Here is a 16,676-nt window from a genome sequence, read left to right as displayed (position 1 = left end):
TAACCCTTGACTTTGTTTGACTTTAGGGCTCTGCTTTTTTAGGGCTCTTGGGCGGGATGGTCCCAGTGGAATGGGTGGATGCCGACGAGTGGGCGGCCATCGAGCTCGCATTGAGCGCCGTGGAGCCCAGATCGGACACGCCGGCAGGGCGACGCGGCATTCAATCCCAGGAAGCGGCGATGGCGAGCGATGAACGTCCCGACGCGAAGAGGGTACGTAGGCAGCTGCCTGCTTCGTGGCTTACTCCTCCTGTTAGTCAATGTGAGTTTCTCTAGCACTATGATCTTGCTGCTTTGCTTGCATTGCTCTTGATTGCTTTGGAATTCTTTTTCTCCCTCTCTCTGTGTGTTTATTTTTTTGTTGTGTTTTATTTCATTCGTGCTTGTAGATGGAGCGAAGAGCAAGTTGCCTCGTCTGGAATTCAAGGGAAGGGTTTTCTACTCCAGCACAGCGGAGGAGGCCGAGAGTGCCGCTGCCGAATTGCTCCAAAGCATTGAGTCCTTGAAAGCCGACGGCACACGGGACATAGTCTTGGGATTTGACACCGAGTGGAAGCCTTCATTTGAACGAGGTAAAGAGGTCTTCGCCAAAGAATTCACTTGGTTTTTACTCTCCTCTTTGACGCAGGAGCTGTGCCCGGAAGAACTGCAGTTTTGCAGCTGTGCCTGGACAGCTCTCGGTGCTACGTTTTCCACATTTTCCACTCGGGAATCCCTCCACAATTACAGAAACTCCTGGAAGAAGAAACAATCTCGAAGGTATCCTAGAGTCTTCTTCTTCTTTCTTAAATCCTTTCAGGCTGGTATAGGAATAAGTGGAGATGTCTCTAAACTGAAGCTCGACTATGGTGTCACTGTGACTGGGAGTGTCGACCTGTCCGCCATGGCGAATCAAAAGCTCAAAAGAAGCCAGAGCTGGAGCCTGTCAAGCCTCGCGGAAGAACTTACGTGCAAAGTGATTGACAAGCCCACGGACATTCGATGCGGTGACTGGGAGCTCCAGCCTTTATCTCCAGCACAACTTAGCTACGCTGCCACTGACGCTTTCGCATCACTCCATCTCTATCAGGTATGTAATGGAGCTCTCCTTCAAAATCGCAAGTGAACGTTTCTGTTTTGCACCAGGCGCTTGCTAGTTTCTCCAATCCAGTGATCCAACAAAGTCCCAGCGAACAAAAGTAATACTTCATCTACGGGTTTCCCAGTGTCAAGGCATGACCACAGCGGAAACTCCAAGAACAGTTGTCCAAGGCTCCGGGTTACGATCATCAGCACCACCAAGCACAGTGGTGCTTCGTTTCTCTGCGTTTTTGAGCTCTCCGCTCCGGCTGAGAAGATCTACAAGAATGCAGTCGTGTTGATCCGACGCAACAATGCACTGGTCATCCACCATTCTAGCGAAACAGGCGAAATTCGTCAAGCAAACCAGACTTAGCACGAAGAGGAAAGAAACCTGGTTTGGCTCGACACCATCAAGCTCAGTAGCTCCAAATTCCTGCCTTCTCCAAGGTGTGTGTGTGAGGCCACCATGGCCGTCCACAGGACCACATTTCTCTATCGTCCAAATGCCCATTTTGGGCATGCTTGAAACAATATTGTCCATGATATAATATTGGGCTCTTTGATGCCATGAAGTTTCAAAGGTCTGTTTTGATTTCTCCAAATTCTGGCAAATGCATGTGTGCGTCACATAGAGAGAGACAAAAGCCTGCTCTATGTTTCCAATCAGATGCAAGCCAACAGCATTGTGTTGCAGCACAGCCTACATTGAATCAGACACTCGCTTTGCACTGCCAAAAATATTCCCCAGCGGCATGATGTTCCACGAAAAGTTCTGGCATCTTGCTAAACGTATATTCTGCAGCATATGATGTTGCAGCATATGCCTGCAACAGCATCGAAAAGATTCCGGGCATCTCGGGCATAATTTAAGAGAGAGAGTTTTCTACAAAGTGGATATGCTGAAAGAATCCAGTTCCCACTGTCAATTCCCAAGCTGGGAATATACTCTAAAACCCGAAGCGCATCCACATAGAGGGAATCCAATCATCTCCCATTTTGGGAAAAGTGTCGAATGCGAGTGTCTCTTGTGTCATGAAACAGTAAACTTACTGCATTGTTTCCTGCAACGAAGTCCAGGGACAAGGCAGCATGTCCCAATTAGAAGCACTAAGCGTTACAATCAATGGGAGATGTGGCAATGGTGGTGAGAGAGAAGCCACAGAGAGTGCTATCCAAAGTAATCCAGAGTATATTACGAATGCTGATGCCAAGTCTATAGCAAGGCGAGGCTCACAAGTCCTTAGAGAGTTAAAAGTTTGCAGGAAAAAGAAAAAAGAAGTGCGTAAAACAAGTAATCATTATGTTCACAAGAAAAACAGCAATACAAATCTTGAGAGATGCAAATGCTAGTGTGGAGCTCGAGCAATTCTCCTGCGTCTGATAGAGGCTGTTACAATACCAGAATTGACAAACCACATTTAAAATAAGTTCATTTTCTATTTCAGTTTCAAGAAAAACTTTCGTTGATAACATTCTGTTTCAAAGAGATCCCGCTGTCAAAGTGAATCACATTTGCCTTGCAAGGTTCCATTCATGCCACCAAAACTGGTTGACAGCAACTCAAATGCCACCACCTGCAGTCATGACAAAACTCAGCTGATCCAAAATCCAATCACTTGAGTCTGCTCGGCCTTGCATGAGCCCTTATGTCCTTCTTTATCCAAGCTGCTAAAGCATTGTTGGCAGATGGAACGTAGGAATGCTGAAGGCTTGGGGATAGCCATGTTCAGTCTGGGTGAGTATTTCAAACATTGGGACTTTTTATTGGTTGCCAACGTCGGTGAGACTTTTTTTTCTCCAGACCTCATTATGTCACTGCAATCAAGTATAATAGCCCATGGAACCACTAGGGCTGTTCTCGTATATGTAAGAACTTCCAATTCGATTGGATTGTGCATTGTCCAATGTTGGACACCATTCAGACCCCTTCTTCCAAGTTGGAAATTCTTTTCGATTGGATGTGCGTTGGAAGCAAACCTACTCTTGTCTATACACGTAAAAGAAAATCAAGCTCACAAAGCGCACTTACCAAACAGTCACTATGACACAATGGTTGATTCCAACTCATAGCCATGGTTGTGGGCTGGCTCTACCATGGCTTAGCTCTAGCTGGGTTGCAGCCTTAATGGTTATGGGATGCTTGCCATTCTGAAGAGATTATGAAATATTCTAGCTTGAATCTAGCTATAATTTCTATGGAAATGTCTACTGGACCAGGCTAGCATAGAAATGCACTTCTTGTGGCCACGACAAAACTTATTAAGAAATATTGACAATCAATCATTGGGATCTCATAGGCTCCTTAAGCATTTCCACACTCACATAAGTGATTGTCTTTGGATCCCACCATCTATATAGTGAGGAAGGAATTGTATTCAAGGATCGAGAGCATGAATATACTCCTGCCAAAGTTCCAACTAGATTAGATCAGATCTTGTTTGCACCATTAAGCATTCTGGAAGAAGCGATTGAGCACAAGATCAATCCATCTAGATCCCCCAACCCCAAAAGGGTCCTACCAAGGACGAAACACCACTCTAGTAGGCCATTTAACAAAATGCTAAAACACTAACCTACCATGACTATAACGATCTTGGGATTTGTCTCTATAGGACTATGAAGAGTTTTTGCAGTTTTGGCAAACCTTGGCCAAGTTGCAACCCTAATAGGTGTAACTAGAATTTTGAAATTTTAAATGATCATTCATCATACTTTTTAAAGATAAGATTTTACTTATTATAAGGGGTGTAAGGTTTATAAATACATGTATGTATATATATGTATTACCTTGGATATAGTACTATAACATATGGACCATCTATTTATAACTGAATTTGGTCCATCCATTTTTGTATATAAGCAAAGGTTTAAACCCTAATTATTCCTATATCCCAACATTTCATTGTAATATATCCTCTGAAAGGCAAAGTTTTTGACAGTGCTTTACTCTAGTGTTTAGGGTTTTGGTTTTTGTTCTTATTTCTTCATTCTCTTTTAAATTTAAATTTATATTAACTTTTTGCAAGATTTAGAACTTTAGCTATTGTTGTGCTTAGATCTACTTTTTTTTTCTTATCTTTATTTTCTTCTTCTACCATTCCATGTCATCATTGATCAAAGAGTATCTCACTTGAGGCTAATAATGTTGTTTTATTGGATTGAACTCTTGGTGTTGTGGGTTTTATCATTTTCTATTGATATGGAACATGATCATGACATCAATTGGCAAGCTTGCAGTCTAGTTCTTCGAAAAGGTTTGAAAATTAAGTGTGTGGGAAGATGATGTGTATGAGTTCAAGTGGATTCTAGATCATTTTGATGAATTTGATTATTATGGAAGTAATTTTAAAAATGAAGTAGAGATTTCATGAGGTAAGTATCAATCCTTCAATTTGTTAATTGATCCTTTTTTTTTACTTTTTACTTTTTCTCAACTTTTTTTAATTTTTCTACATGAGCCCCCTTCTCATATTCCTAGTGTTTCTTTTTCATCTACAATGTTTCCTTTTCATAACATATTAATTATTTGTGACTTTTATGATTCTCATTTTTAGTCCAGTGTTGAGTTAAGTATTTTTTATCCTTCTCATACTAATCTAGATGTTTAGCATATGCGGGAAGTTAAAAATCTTGTTTTTCTTTCTTTGTTAGAGCCTTTGATTAACTTTAGTGTTAAATATTTCTTTATTCCAAAGGTTAATTCACTTTGGCTAAAGTTTCAAGTTGAGTGCATATCACTAAATATAAATGCCACTTAGAGCCTTTGTTTTATCGTTGTTGCTAAGGAATTTATATATTCCTTTGAGAGTGTGGACATTTTTATTGATTTTTTATCTTAAGTGTTAAATTATGTGTTGAGGTTGAAAAATGTGAATTTTTTACTTCTTTCAAATATTTTATGATAGGAAATCTTATGTTTTCTAAGCTTTGAGCACATATTCTTTTTATTTCTCCATTTTTGTATTGACAATTACTGAAAATTTCTTTTCTTTATCTACTTTTTTTTCTTTCACATTGTTTCTTCCTCAATTTTTTTTGCTTTCTCATTTTTGCTCCAACACTTTAAACTTTTTTTTCTTCAAAGGAGAAGGTAAAGGGAACAAATGGGAGTCTGGCTCCAACAATAGAGTGAGGATGAGTGGATACAATAATAAAGCGAAAACAAATGATATGGATTGTGGAGTGAGGATAAGTATAATGAGTACGAACAAAACATTTGGCCCTAATATAGTAAGGTCGAACAAATATGATAATGGAGTGAGGCCGAACATAGATGATAGAATAAAGACAACCAAAACAAATTATATGTTTTATAACTTTTTTTCCTTCAAGGAGGGGATAAGGAGGATGTGAAAAATAAACGAAATGAGTCTGACTTCTCATATACAATGTTAGTTGAGGATAATGATTGTGAATCTAAGTTAATATGGGTTTTGGATGTTGACCAAAGGGAAGACACAAAGGAAAATTTTATTTATAGTTGTGAGTCCAAGTTAATAGTGGTTTTGGAGAATTGTCAATAAACAAACTTAAAGATAAAATGCATTATTTGTTATAATGGTGAGCTCTTAAAGTCCCTTGTTTTAATTCAAAGTTATGGTTTTATGGTTTGTTTGAGTATTTAGGAGTTGTATACAAAGTTGCAACTAATTCATCAAGATTCTGTAATTATACCATCGCTTTAGGTTTTATTCCAATTATGATTGTCAACAATCATTGTTGATGGTTTTATAGGAACTTTAGATTTTTGTAGTAATTTATAATTGTCTAACAAAAACTTTAGGTGTCCCATTTGACTTATTGTCATCAACTTTTCATCTTGCAAAAGAGAAGATGGTGTAAGGGGTGTAAGGTTTTTATATATTTGTGTATATATATATATGTGAGGTTTATATATATATATATATTCCATGCACTCACACACACACACACACACACACACACACACAGATATATATATATATATATATATATATATATATATATATATATATATATATATATATATATATATATATATATATATAACACTCTAATTAGAATACTATAATATATAGACTATCCATTTTGTATATAAGCAAGGGTCTAAACCTCAATTAATGTATCTATTCTTATATCCTAATACTCACATTATCAGATTTCAAAAATGCTTATAACTAGATTAGCCAAATTGATATTCAAGTAATTAGAGGAAAAAGAATATTATGAAAATTAGATATCAAAAGTTACATCAATTTGTTGTAAACTTTCTGATTTGTAATGCAAATTAATCTCTTTCTGCATTTTTTATAGAGAAGAAATAAAGACCTTACTTGATTGGATCACTTTAGTGGTTAATATTATCATTATAATTTATGAGAATTTTATACGTCAATTTTCTAGCTTTGTTTTCTGTCTATTTTTTTCTATTTAGATAAAACTCCTTATCTTCATGATGTCGATTGTAATGATAGCTAAAAGTTTTTTTTTCTTACATAATTTAAATAAATATTTAACAAGTGAAAAATAGAAATTTTAATGGATAAACTGTGACTATATTTGTTTTAGGTGGAGGTTATATCCAAACATAGAAGCCATATGATTTTGAAGAGTTGGGAGCTGGCACAAAACTCAAAATTCAGCATGTTTAAAAATTTTATTGATAAAAAATTTAAGTATGTCCTCACTACAAACACCAAAATCATTCATTTTAAAATTATTTCTTGGGAACTTAGTCATGGATTAAATTTCATATCACCAACATCATTAAACAAGATGGGTGTAATTGAAAAGATTTACCTTAAATGGAAGGAAGTGATACATAAACTCATATACTAATTCAGATTAATATGAACCTTAAAGGTTTCTATCTCTGGAAGAAATTTGCCACAAAAGTATCATCTTCCTTCCCAAACTACACCCACTTCACCTGCAACATCACTGAGATTAGGCCTCAACACTGTCTCACTGGTTTCCAAACTCTAAGGACACTGTCCTTAGCAAACTGGCCCCAACTATGCTTGCCACCTTGGAAGCTCCTGCAAGGGGTGAAGCTCAAGCTGCAAAAGACGAGATGCAAGGTTGAGAAGTTTTTCTTCTTCATTCTTTCCTGATTATTTTGTTTGTAGGTGTTGTTGTATACGAGTATGAGTTGCGCATCGCAACTCTAGGAGGATCGCAGTTAAGAGTATGATGCTTTGAAGAAAATTCTAGATGTTCTGCTCCCAAGATAACTCTACTGTTTCATACCTGGGTAAGTGCTGCCATTTTACACACTGCATTGTCAATTCTGGACATACGTTTATGGGCGTACCCTATTCGCAGCAGCTTGGATCAAAGTCAGGTGATGACCTACAAAATTCTAAATATTGAATTCGTAATTTCACTGCAATTGATCTTTTTTAAAATCCCTTCCTATGAAATATTTTGATCCAGAAATATGGGTCCTTTGGCTATGTGAGGATGCGCTTCCCGTTTTCAATTGAATGGAGGTTCCTGGCATTGTGGCCCAGCTTGGGAATGTTTTCGAGGCATGGGCGCTGTTTGATGGAATGCCGCAAAGGACACTGGTGGTTTGGAACTAGATCCTTCCAGCATATTCCCAGAACAGGAATCACGGCCACTTTGTAGAAAACTATTTCTCCAAAAGTGGGACACCCAGAAGATGCCTGGAATCTTTTCAATGCCATGTCCGAGCACACTTTGGTATCTTTGATGCAGGCATATTCGCTTGCAGATGCTGCAGCATATATTTTTAGCAAGATGCTGGAAATCAACATATAGTTTCAAAGACCCATTTTGATTCCGGCAACTGTATAAACTAGTGTCACAGTGGCTCTCTCTTAGAGACAAAAAGCCTGTTCTATGTTTCCATCCTGGATAGCTGAGAGTATTGTGTTGCAGCATAGCCAACAGAGCTCCTGCAAATTCACTGCCAAATCTGCATATTCCACAATCATAAAAGTCATATGTATTTTTTTTAAATTTTTTTACAAGATATTTATAACATGATTTTATAATAGTTATTATCAAAAATTAATTCCTTGAGTATTAAACTTGTTTCAATTCCTGACTCCACCAAATCCTTAAATCTAAATGTCTAAGAAAAAATATTTAGTAAATTGTCATTAAAAGTTATATTACCCTTGAAATTTAAAAACAATATTAGAATCTTCTCGTATTTGAAGATTTCTGGATTCCCAGAAGTTGGCTAGGATCATTACCCTAGGGAGGAAAGATACAATATCATCCTAGGTGTAGCTCCGAGGACTCCTTCAGGATTTACAGATAAAAGTAGCTTTTGATATTTTCTGGACACTGGATCAGCTTTATGATCGACGACGTCATGAAGACAAGGAGTTTTCTTTCTTTCATTTATAGAAAAGAAAGGAAGAAGAAGCACAAAAACTACCAGCCCTCTGATTGACCTACAAAGCTCTGATGCTGGAGGGCTCTTGTGTGAGGCAAATTACGTGGTCGCAAACGGCACTGGAGAAGCTTGTTTCTACCTGTGATAAATCACAGCTAAATTGTGTCGAAGAGTTAATCTTTACCAGCGAGAACGGTAAAAAGCCCTTCCTAGGAAATACTTTGATCCAGAAATATTGGACCTTTGGCTGTGTGGAGGATGCGCTTCGGGTTTTCAATCGACTGGAGGTTCGCAATATCTTCTCATGGTCTATCATGGTGGGAGTATATGCCCAGCTTGGGAATCTTTGTGAGGCACGGGCGCTGTTTGATGCAATGCCGCAGAGGACAGTGGTGGTTTGGAACTCGATTCTTTCAGCATATACCCAGGACAGGGAGCACAGCCACTTTGTAGAAAACTACTTTTCCAAAATTATGCCCGAGTGGGACGTGATATCGTGGAATGTGATGATCTCCTTCTACGCACAGGCGGGGCGCCCAGAAGATGCCCGGAATCTTTTCGATGCCATGCCTGAACACACTTTGGTTTCTTGGACAGCACTGTTGCAGGCATATTCGTTCGGCGGGCATACACAAGCTGCAGCATATACTTTTAGCAAGATGCCGGAAATCAACAGCTTCTCGTGGAACATCATGATTGCGGAGTATGCCGCTGTCGGGGATTTTGGCGGTGCAAAGCGAGTGTTTGACTCAATGCCGGAGCTCTGTCGGCTGTGCTGCAACACAATGTTGTCGGCTTGCATCCGGGCTGGAAACATAGAGCAGGCATTTTGTCTCTATAACGTCATGCAAGAGAGAGACACGGTGACGCACAACGCAATGGTTTATGCATTTGCCAGAGCGGGGTATTTTGAGGAATCAAAACGGATCTTTGAAACTATGCCCGAGTGGGACATAGTCTCGTTTAATGCTGTGTTTGAGACTGCGTGCGCGAATATGGAAAGCTTGGATAGATTAAAACACGCTTTTATGGAAATCAAAGAGACCAACATTATATCATGGACAATATTGTTTCAAGCATATGCCCAAAGAGGGCATTTGGATTCTGCCACAAAAGTTTTCGAAACTGTTCCAGTAGAGAAAAATGTGGTCCTGTGGACGGCCATGGTGGCCTCGCACGCACACCTTGGAAAAGGCGAGAAGACTTTGGAGTTACTGAGCTTGATGGAGCTTGATGGTGTCGAGCCAAACCAAGTTTCTTTCCTCTTTGTGCTAAGTTCGTGCAGCCATGTTGGTTTGCTTGACGAAGCTTTTGCCTGTTTCGCTAGAATGGTGGAAGACCATCGCATTGTGGTGTCGGATCAACACTACTGCATTCTTGTAGATCTTCTCAGCCGGAGTGGAGAGCTAAAAAACGCAGAGAAACTCCAGCACTGTTGGTGCTGATGGTCCCCTGTTCTTAGAGTTTCCGGGGATCTCGATTGTGGGCAGGGACAAAGTTTTACTTTTGTTGGATCGGAGAAACTGGCAAGCGACTAAAACTAAACGTTTTCAACTGGGAGTGATGCGAAAGCGTCAGTGGCAGCGTAAGTCACCGCATCGAATGTTCGTGGGCTTGTCAATCACTTTGCACGTAAGTTCTTCTGCGAGGCTTGACAGGCTCTAGCTCCGAGCCAGGCGGATTATGGTCTCCTTGGCTGGAGAGCCATGGAATCCCAATCGCCTGCCCGGGCTCGCCACGGATTTACTTGCAGCTCGACAACGTGCATCATCCAGAAGAATCCTTGGCAGATCGTCGCCCCGGGCCGAAAACCCTAGAACCCCGCTTGCCTCTGGAAGAATCGGGCGCCTGCAAATGAGACCATCAGCCCCGGAAGAATGCTTTGCCTTGATCGGCCACCAGGAGATGGATCAGAACAGATGCTTGGAAGCCAGCATTTCCATCGACGTCGTGAATAAGAACTAGACTAGTTTCAAATTTCCACTACTATATTATTCCTTTGATTGGAACTGGAGTTCTAAAGGAGCATTGTCCTTTGCAGCAATGCATCAAAGAGTTTCCAATCTAGCTAAGCTCCCAGCCTCCCATCAATTGCAGAGCAAGATCCAGCTTCTTCCTTGGCAGTATAACTTCTACATGTATGAATATGAAGATGCATATTTTTGTAGCTTTCACATTGGTGGAGATGGCAGCACTAATTGTCCCCAAAGAATGCTCAGACTTGTGCCTTTTCTTTAGATCTAATTTGTACACTGTCTAAATCTTTATTATTTTTCTTTTCTTTTGTTTCTCTTCTTGGTGATAATGGCTGCAAATCCCTTATATGTAATAGCTTGTGATCACCACTTATTATTCTTAAGACAGATGAGTTTCTTATTTGTCTTTTAAAAAGCTGGCATTGCAATGGTACAATGGTTAAAATGTAATAACTTAGTGGGGATTAAAGCATTGTTTCAAGAGTTTTCAAGCATGCATTTGAGCATGTTGAAATCATTAATGATACTTTCTAACAATTGCATTATTTTTGTTAGGAGTTGTTTGGGTCCATTATGTGATTTTTTGCTTCATACCAAGGTGAATATATACTTAAGCATATTGTATATTGTGGCAAATGTTTCATTAAAATCTTGTGGGCCTTGTGTGCTTTAGCAACCCTTAACAATGCTCTTTGGCTAGCACAACACACCTTTCCCTCTTGTACACGTGCTCTAACTCCAGTTCTGGGGAAAGATCCTATTTTGATAGAGAGGTTGATATTGTTATTGCTTATGTTCAAGGATAAAAATATAAACAAAGTTACAATATAAATCTTCTATATCATCTCTTAAAAGCACAACCCTACAAAACTGTTATTTGTTGTGAAAATGGAGGTGGAGTGGCTAAATCTTATAGCATCGAAGGACAATTTGATGTTCATATTAACACTTTGAGCAAAATATTTGGTTGTCAGGCTTGCATTTTTAAATACTATCTTTTTGGCCTTTTTTCTCATATTCATTTTATTTACAATTACAAGTGAAAGTTGGTGAATGCCACTCATTCTTTCAATGGTGGCAGCAACTCATGGTAAAGCTGTAAGCTTAAAACTTATTTTTGTTTTTTGTGATTGCTTATGTATGACAGCTACTCTCATGGTTGCTAGCGAAGAAAAACAATAGCATTAAGTATAGTGGAATAGAGTGAAACAATTTCAAAGCTACATAAACAAAGTCCAATTGTTTCAATGAATTGGCAATGTGAAAAATACACTCTTAGAGAGCAAGTAAAAGCCATGACTTTACTCTTGTTGCAAAGTGATAAAAGCTTTCTTTACAATTTTTTTTTGTTATGTAGACTTTCCCAAGGTTGGGTTTCAATTGTCCTCCAAATTCTTCTAAATAACATTTTCTCACATCTAAGGCTCACTGCTTTACAAATGTTATATGTTCAAAGTTGATCAGTTAGTGGACCAAGTCTGCAATCCTAGGGTGCTGATCCGAGTTGACTAGAGTGTTGACTAGCTCTAACTAACAAATGGCCCAAACTGAGCTCTAGGCTGTAATATAAAATCCTTGATATACTAAAAACCCTAAACCCTAAACAAAAATTCTTTAAAATACAAATAGAAACTAAAGTTTACAAAACCAATATCTTTTTGTTCTCTTGTCTTGCTCTTCTTATCTCTCCAGCGTTTGACAAACCCTTTCACCTTCCAAAGCAAAAATCTTCCTCAAGTTCAACCTTCAAGGATTTTTCAAAATTTCCAGGATTAAACCTTCTAATCAAAATTTTCTTAAGTAAAAATCCTTTTATTAATAAAAACATAAGGTTAAACAAGCTTATAATTGCAAGAAAATTTGTCGATAATGTGCACTTTTCTTCCAGTGGTCCATAACTTTATCAAAGTTAGACTTCTGAATTTCAAGACCTTCAGTTATAAAAGCATCAACTGTTTTAGTACTCCTCTAGTTTCTGTACTTGTTTTTGATCAAGTTTATTCTACTGAAACCTCATTTGCAACTTGTAGTGCTAACACATTGCACCATCCCAATTTCATAAACTCGAAGCAAGTTTGGAAAGCTCTTTGCCCAACTTATAATGCTCCACATATCAATAAAATTCTATTCTTTCCATTCCTCCAAGGCAGTTTTGTAAGCATCTCTTTTAATTAAAGCTCTTAAAACATGGAGGAAGCCATCCTTACTACCACCATCAAGGATGCATGAATATGATTTGCTATCCACGTGATTACTGTTTAAATCAATCTTATTATTGATGTAATATTGGTTTAGCTTCACAATAGTCTCTTGGCACAAGGGTCCAACTATGGTGATGTTGATTAACTTCTCTTGGAATTTCTGATTGAGACTACTTATCACCTATAAAATATCAGCCAGAAAATGGAAGACATACATGTTCTTGAGAGTTCTCAGTTTATTGTAAAGTTACAACTTGCCCCTTCGTGTGAAAAACTTAGCTACTAGCTTCAAACATTCACAAAGATTAAAGAAAGCCCCTCCATGACTTAGCCACCTTGTATCCTATATGAACTATAGTTTAAACTTGGTATGATCATGTCCTATCTCAATTTCCATCAACTAAGCTAACGTTTTTAAGCTTTTGCTAAAGTAACCTACTACCTTATTCACTAGTTTATCAATCTTCGTGCATTGTGTAGCACATTCTCCATCCCCGTAAGCATCTTCCACACATAAATTGGCTTGATGTGCCATACAGTGAACACTGCTTAAGAAGGGATTGATCTCCTTTAGCTTGGTTGCTACCCCTATCTTGCTACTAGCCATGACATTACATCCATCTAGACTAAAACCCATGAACTGTTGCATATTTAAGTTCCATTGCTTAAGCATTGTAGCGCACATGGTTTTAACTTTATATTTTATAGTGATTTACCATAGGATAACACCACGAAGCGGAACCTAAACCCTCCATGTGCCACATGGCATATGCCATGTGTCCATAGGACAATGGTGTGGAACCTAAGGTTTAGGGCCTTGGGCCACTAAACGAAGGAACGGTACTAAACTCCCAAGCATGGAGCTAAGGAGTGACAGAACTGAACCACAGAGCAACTCTTGAGTATACAACCCAAGAAGTGAAGGGACAGGAGTTTAGAGCAACTTAGAACAGTCCCAATGCTAGGACCAACATGCAAAACGAAGCCAAATGAAATTTAGTGCTATTTTAGCATACCGGTGGCCTAACACAAGGACATGGGTACTCCACCAACTAGCATGGTGTGGAATTTGGGCTTAGACTTAAGCCGGATGCAAAACAAGGACAGGCATACAAACAGGAGCTACACTATGCCTTAGGTTAGTGGACTATGTGTAAGTAACCAAAGGGAACGACTCGAGAGACGATCCGTTGGGGTTCAAATATAGAGGGAAAGGGCCCATGAATAAGAGTGCACCCCCTTTTCCAATCGGTTAAGGGTCTTGGGATAGTTGGAGTTAAGCGTCCTTGGGTTTGAATAGTACTGAGTTGGGTGACCTCCCGGGAAGTCCAAATTCAGGAGTTTACACTATGCCCAACCTGCCCACTATCTCTACTATACATTTGAAACCCTCTATATCCCCCCCCCTGCCCTTAAAGAAGAACACATGCTTTGGGCTTTCACCCCAAGTCTCCCTTAGTATCAAGAGTTAATTTCTGGGACAAGCTTTGGGCTTTCACCCCAAGTCTCCCTTAGTATCAAGAGTTAATTTCTGGGAGTCTCCCTTAGTATCAAGAGTTAATTTCTGGGACAAGCTTTGGGCTTTCACCCCAAGTCTCCCTTAGTATCAAGAGTTAATTTCTGGGACAAGCTCAAAACTTATTAAATATGCAATGTTTCTAGATTGCGAATTTAAATACAGGACAAACACTATTATGTTCAGGTTAATCTCTACATTCTATAGATATGCCAAATGAGCAAATTTGGACACTTTCCATAAATAGCATTTGGGACTGAGATGAAACTAACACAAAAGGCATGATAGCGAACATGTTTGGCAAACACAGTAAGCTATTATTTAATGAATATTGAGAGACCAAGCTCAATATCACGGGGTTCCCAACACCAACAAGTGCAAGTCAACGAATGAGTTTCTCTAACCAAGTCAAGTATGCTTAACTAATAGCACTTAAGAATTCCATCCTTATGCTCATTTGGTCAAGTATACACGCGAAGACTAATTTCTTAACTAGCTTAGGCAGAGACTAATAACAAGTCTAGCAATACTGACCTCCTGCCATCGTGGCAATAAGAAAAGAGTGTCCATAAGGACTAGCCGACAAGTAACTTTCGATACCCGAAGTCACATTCGCGACAAACATATCGCTAATGCAGTTAAACATACTTGCTACACTATTATCACCAATGTTGACAATCCCCAAGTCCACAACCAACACAACCACATTCAATATAAGTCATGTAAAAAATCAAATGCTTCACAATGCTGAAAATAAATTGAATCATAAGTAAACTAATAAATCCAAATTAAGGAATACCTTATATCAGTCAATTCATCCACCATCAATCCAAAATAAAGACTTTCCCTGACTTTTTGTAAGATATTTTTAACCATAACCTAAAGTGAAATATGAACCATGTTAGAATCAAATTAACATAGTCTCTTAAACATACCTCATTAATAGAAGTTATTAGTCGTGAACAACCTTTCTCATTGTGATATTATTTTGGAATGTTCATCATATTAAATCAATGAAGTTCAATTAGCTTTAGAAAATGAGTGAATAGAGCAAATCCTTTCACAATATATTAAGTAGAATGAAATAACACAAACACCCCTTGTTCAGCATGGTGTAAATGTTTAGTTGTAGCTTTTGAAATTGATTGTTGTTCCTATTGTGCACCTCCTTAGTAAATACAAACTCCTTGTGATCTTCAGAGTTAGCATGACTACATAAGGCACTCTTTCATAAATTACTAGTACCCTATTTACCAAAAATATTCTTAGTCCGTGGATTTACCTTGCAAATCTTGCAAAACATTGTGCCTTCAATTGCATCAAACTCTAACTAACAGTAACTTTACTTTCAATGTTTAATGTTGCATAATCATTCAATTCTTTAATATCATCCTCAATCTCTATTTATGTGGCAACCTTCCAAAAACTTAGAGTTGATTACCTCCCAAAAGCAAAATCAGTAACTAAAGGATGCTTCTTTTTACCTGGAGGTAATTTCAACATTCTGCTACGTTAACTTAAGTAGCACACAGTGTCTTACCGAGTCGGCTTTCACTCTTGAAAATGACCTGACATGTGGCATATAGTATATTCTACTAGCATGTTTAACACTAAATTAAATGTACTTATATTTAACTAATTAATATGAAAATCCTTTTCTTATTAAAATACCTAGGATAAAGTCCTCTTGGTGTCAAATGACCAAAGTTAAATCCTTATACATGATTTTTCCCCCATGCTGTATATCCTTCATGGTTTGATCTACTCAGGAGTTTGAAAAGTTCCAAGTTTTTATACGGGAGAAGGAGGCATTTGTTGATCGCTGTGTCTCTTTTAGAAAATAATGAATCAGTTTTCTAGAAATAGAAAACAAAGATACAACTCTTACCTCCACTAGATGAAAGTTCTACATGCAATAGACTAGTGGTTGGTGCTATAGCACTAAAAAACAAAAAGAAAAGAGTTAGTATGCATGCAATTCTTTCAATTATCATACAAAAAAGTGTCTCACAATGTGCAGAGATGCTCTAAGGTTGTTGCTATTATTAGTATTTAATACAATTCTTAGTAAAAAAATTTGAATTATTTGTAGTTTATACTTGAAAAAGCTATTGTAGTAAACTTGTTCTTCTGTAAACAAACTATTCACCATGTGAAACATGTCAATAAAATTTGTTATAGTAATACATCTAATACATATAACAGTAGCCAAATGTACATGTAACAGTACCCTAATGTAGTTAACATATTTTTCTAAATATATTTCTCATATAAATGTTAAATATGCAAAATTATATAAGTGTTTATTGATCCACTACACTTTAAAATATCTGAACAAAATTCTATAGCAGAAATGGCATCATATCAGACTAGCTCCGATTTCGTTCTGTAATTCTGGATCGGAATTTTATATGTCATAATCTCCGATGGCGAAGATTGGTTGTTTTCGTACCGCGACTTTTGAGCTTCCCGCTTCTTCTTCTCTGTCTAGTTCTTGCTATCCCTATAAAAGGAAGAACAGCGTCTCCTCATATTCACAGCATCGATCGCAATGCTGGCTTTCAAGCATCGATT

The 16,676-nt window shown here is 38.1% G+C and overlaps 2 protein-coding genes across 2 annotated transcripts; both read left to right on the top strand.

Moving 5' to 3' along the window:
- The first annotated feature begins 31 nt into the window (after positions 1-31).
- On the top strand, positions 32-1,606 carry LOC9656636 (Werner Syndrome-like exonuclease). The gene is made up of 5 exons (XM_002973999.2): positions 32-261; positions 389-571; positions 628-758; positions 799-1,068; positions 1,125-1,606. Exons 1-5 carry the CDS (start codon positions 57-59, stop codon positions 1,179-1,181), a joined length of 846 nt encoding a protein of 281 aa, XP_002974045.2. The 5' UTR covers positions 32-56; the 3' UTR covers positions 1,182-1,606.
- Positions 1,607-8,480: 6,874 nt separating this feature from the next.
- Positions 8,481-10,267, top strand: LOC9656635 (pentatricopeptide repeat-containing protein At4g02750). The gene is made up of 2 exons (XM_002973998.2): positions 8,481-9,843; positions 10,068-10,267. Exons 1-2 carry the CDS (start codon positions 8,481-8,483, stop codon positions 10,265-10,267), a joined length of 1,563 nt encoding a protein of 520 aa, XP_002974044.2.
- Positions 10,268-16,676: the final 6,409 nt, after the last annotated feature.

The sequence above is a fragment of the Selaginella moellendorffii genome, unplaced genomic scaffold (genome assembly GCF_000143415.4).
Source record: "Selaginella moellendorffii unplaced genomic scaffold, v1.0 SELMOscaffold_23, whole genome shotgun sequence".
In the NCBI taxonomy this organism is placed as follows: domain Eukaryota; kingdom Viridiplantae; phylum Streptophyta; class Lycopodiopsida; order Selaginellales; family Selaginellaceae; genus Selaginella; species Selaginella moellendorffii.
The sequence above is the reverse complement of the archived record's forward strand: the minus strand, read 5'-3'. Positions and strand labels throughout refer to the sequence as shown.

Coding starts and splice junctions, on each gene's coding strand:
- LOC9656636 (XM_002973999.2), top strand. CDS start 57: ATGGTCCCAGTGGAATGGGTGGATGCCGACGAGTGGGCGGCCATCGAG. Junction 262..388: donor TACTCCTCCTGTTAGTCAAT/GTGAGTTTCTCT, acceptor TCGTGCTTGTAG/ATGGAGCGAAGAGCAAGTTG. Junction 1,069..1,124: donor CATCACTCCATCTCTATCAG/GTATGTAATGGA, acceptor GTTTTGCACCAG/GCGCTTGCTAGTTTCTCCAA.
- LOC9656635 (XM_002973998.2), top strand. CDS start 8,481: ATGCTGGAGGGCTCTTGTGTGAGGCAAATTACGTGGTCGCAAACGGCA. Junction 9,844..10,067: donor CGCAGAGAAACTCCAGCACT/GTTGGTGCTGAT, acceptor GAGGCTTGACAG/GCTCTAGCTCCGAGCCAGGC.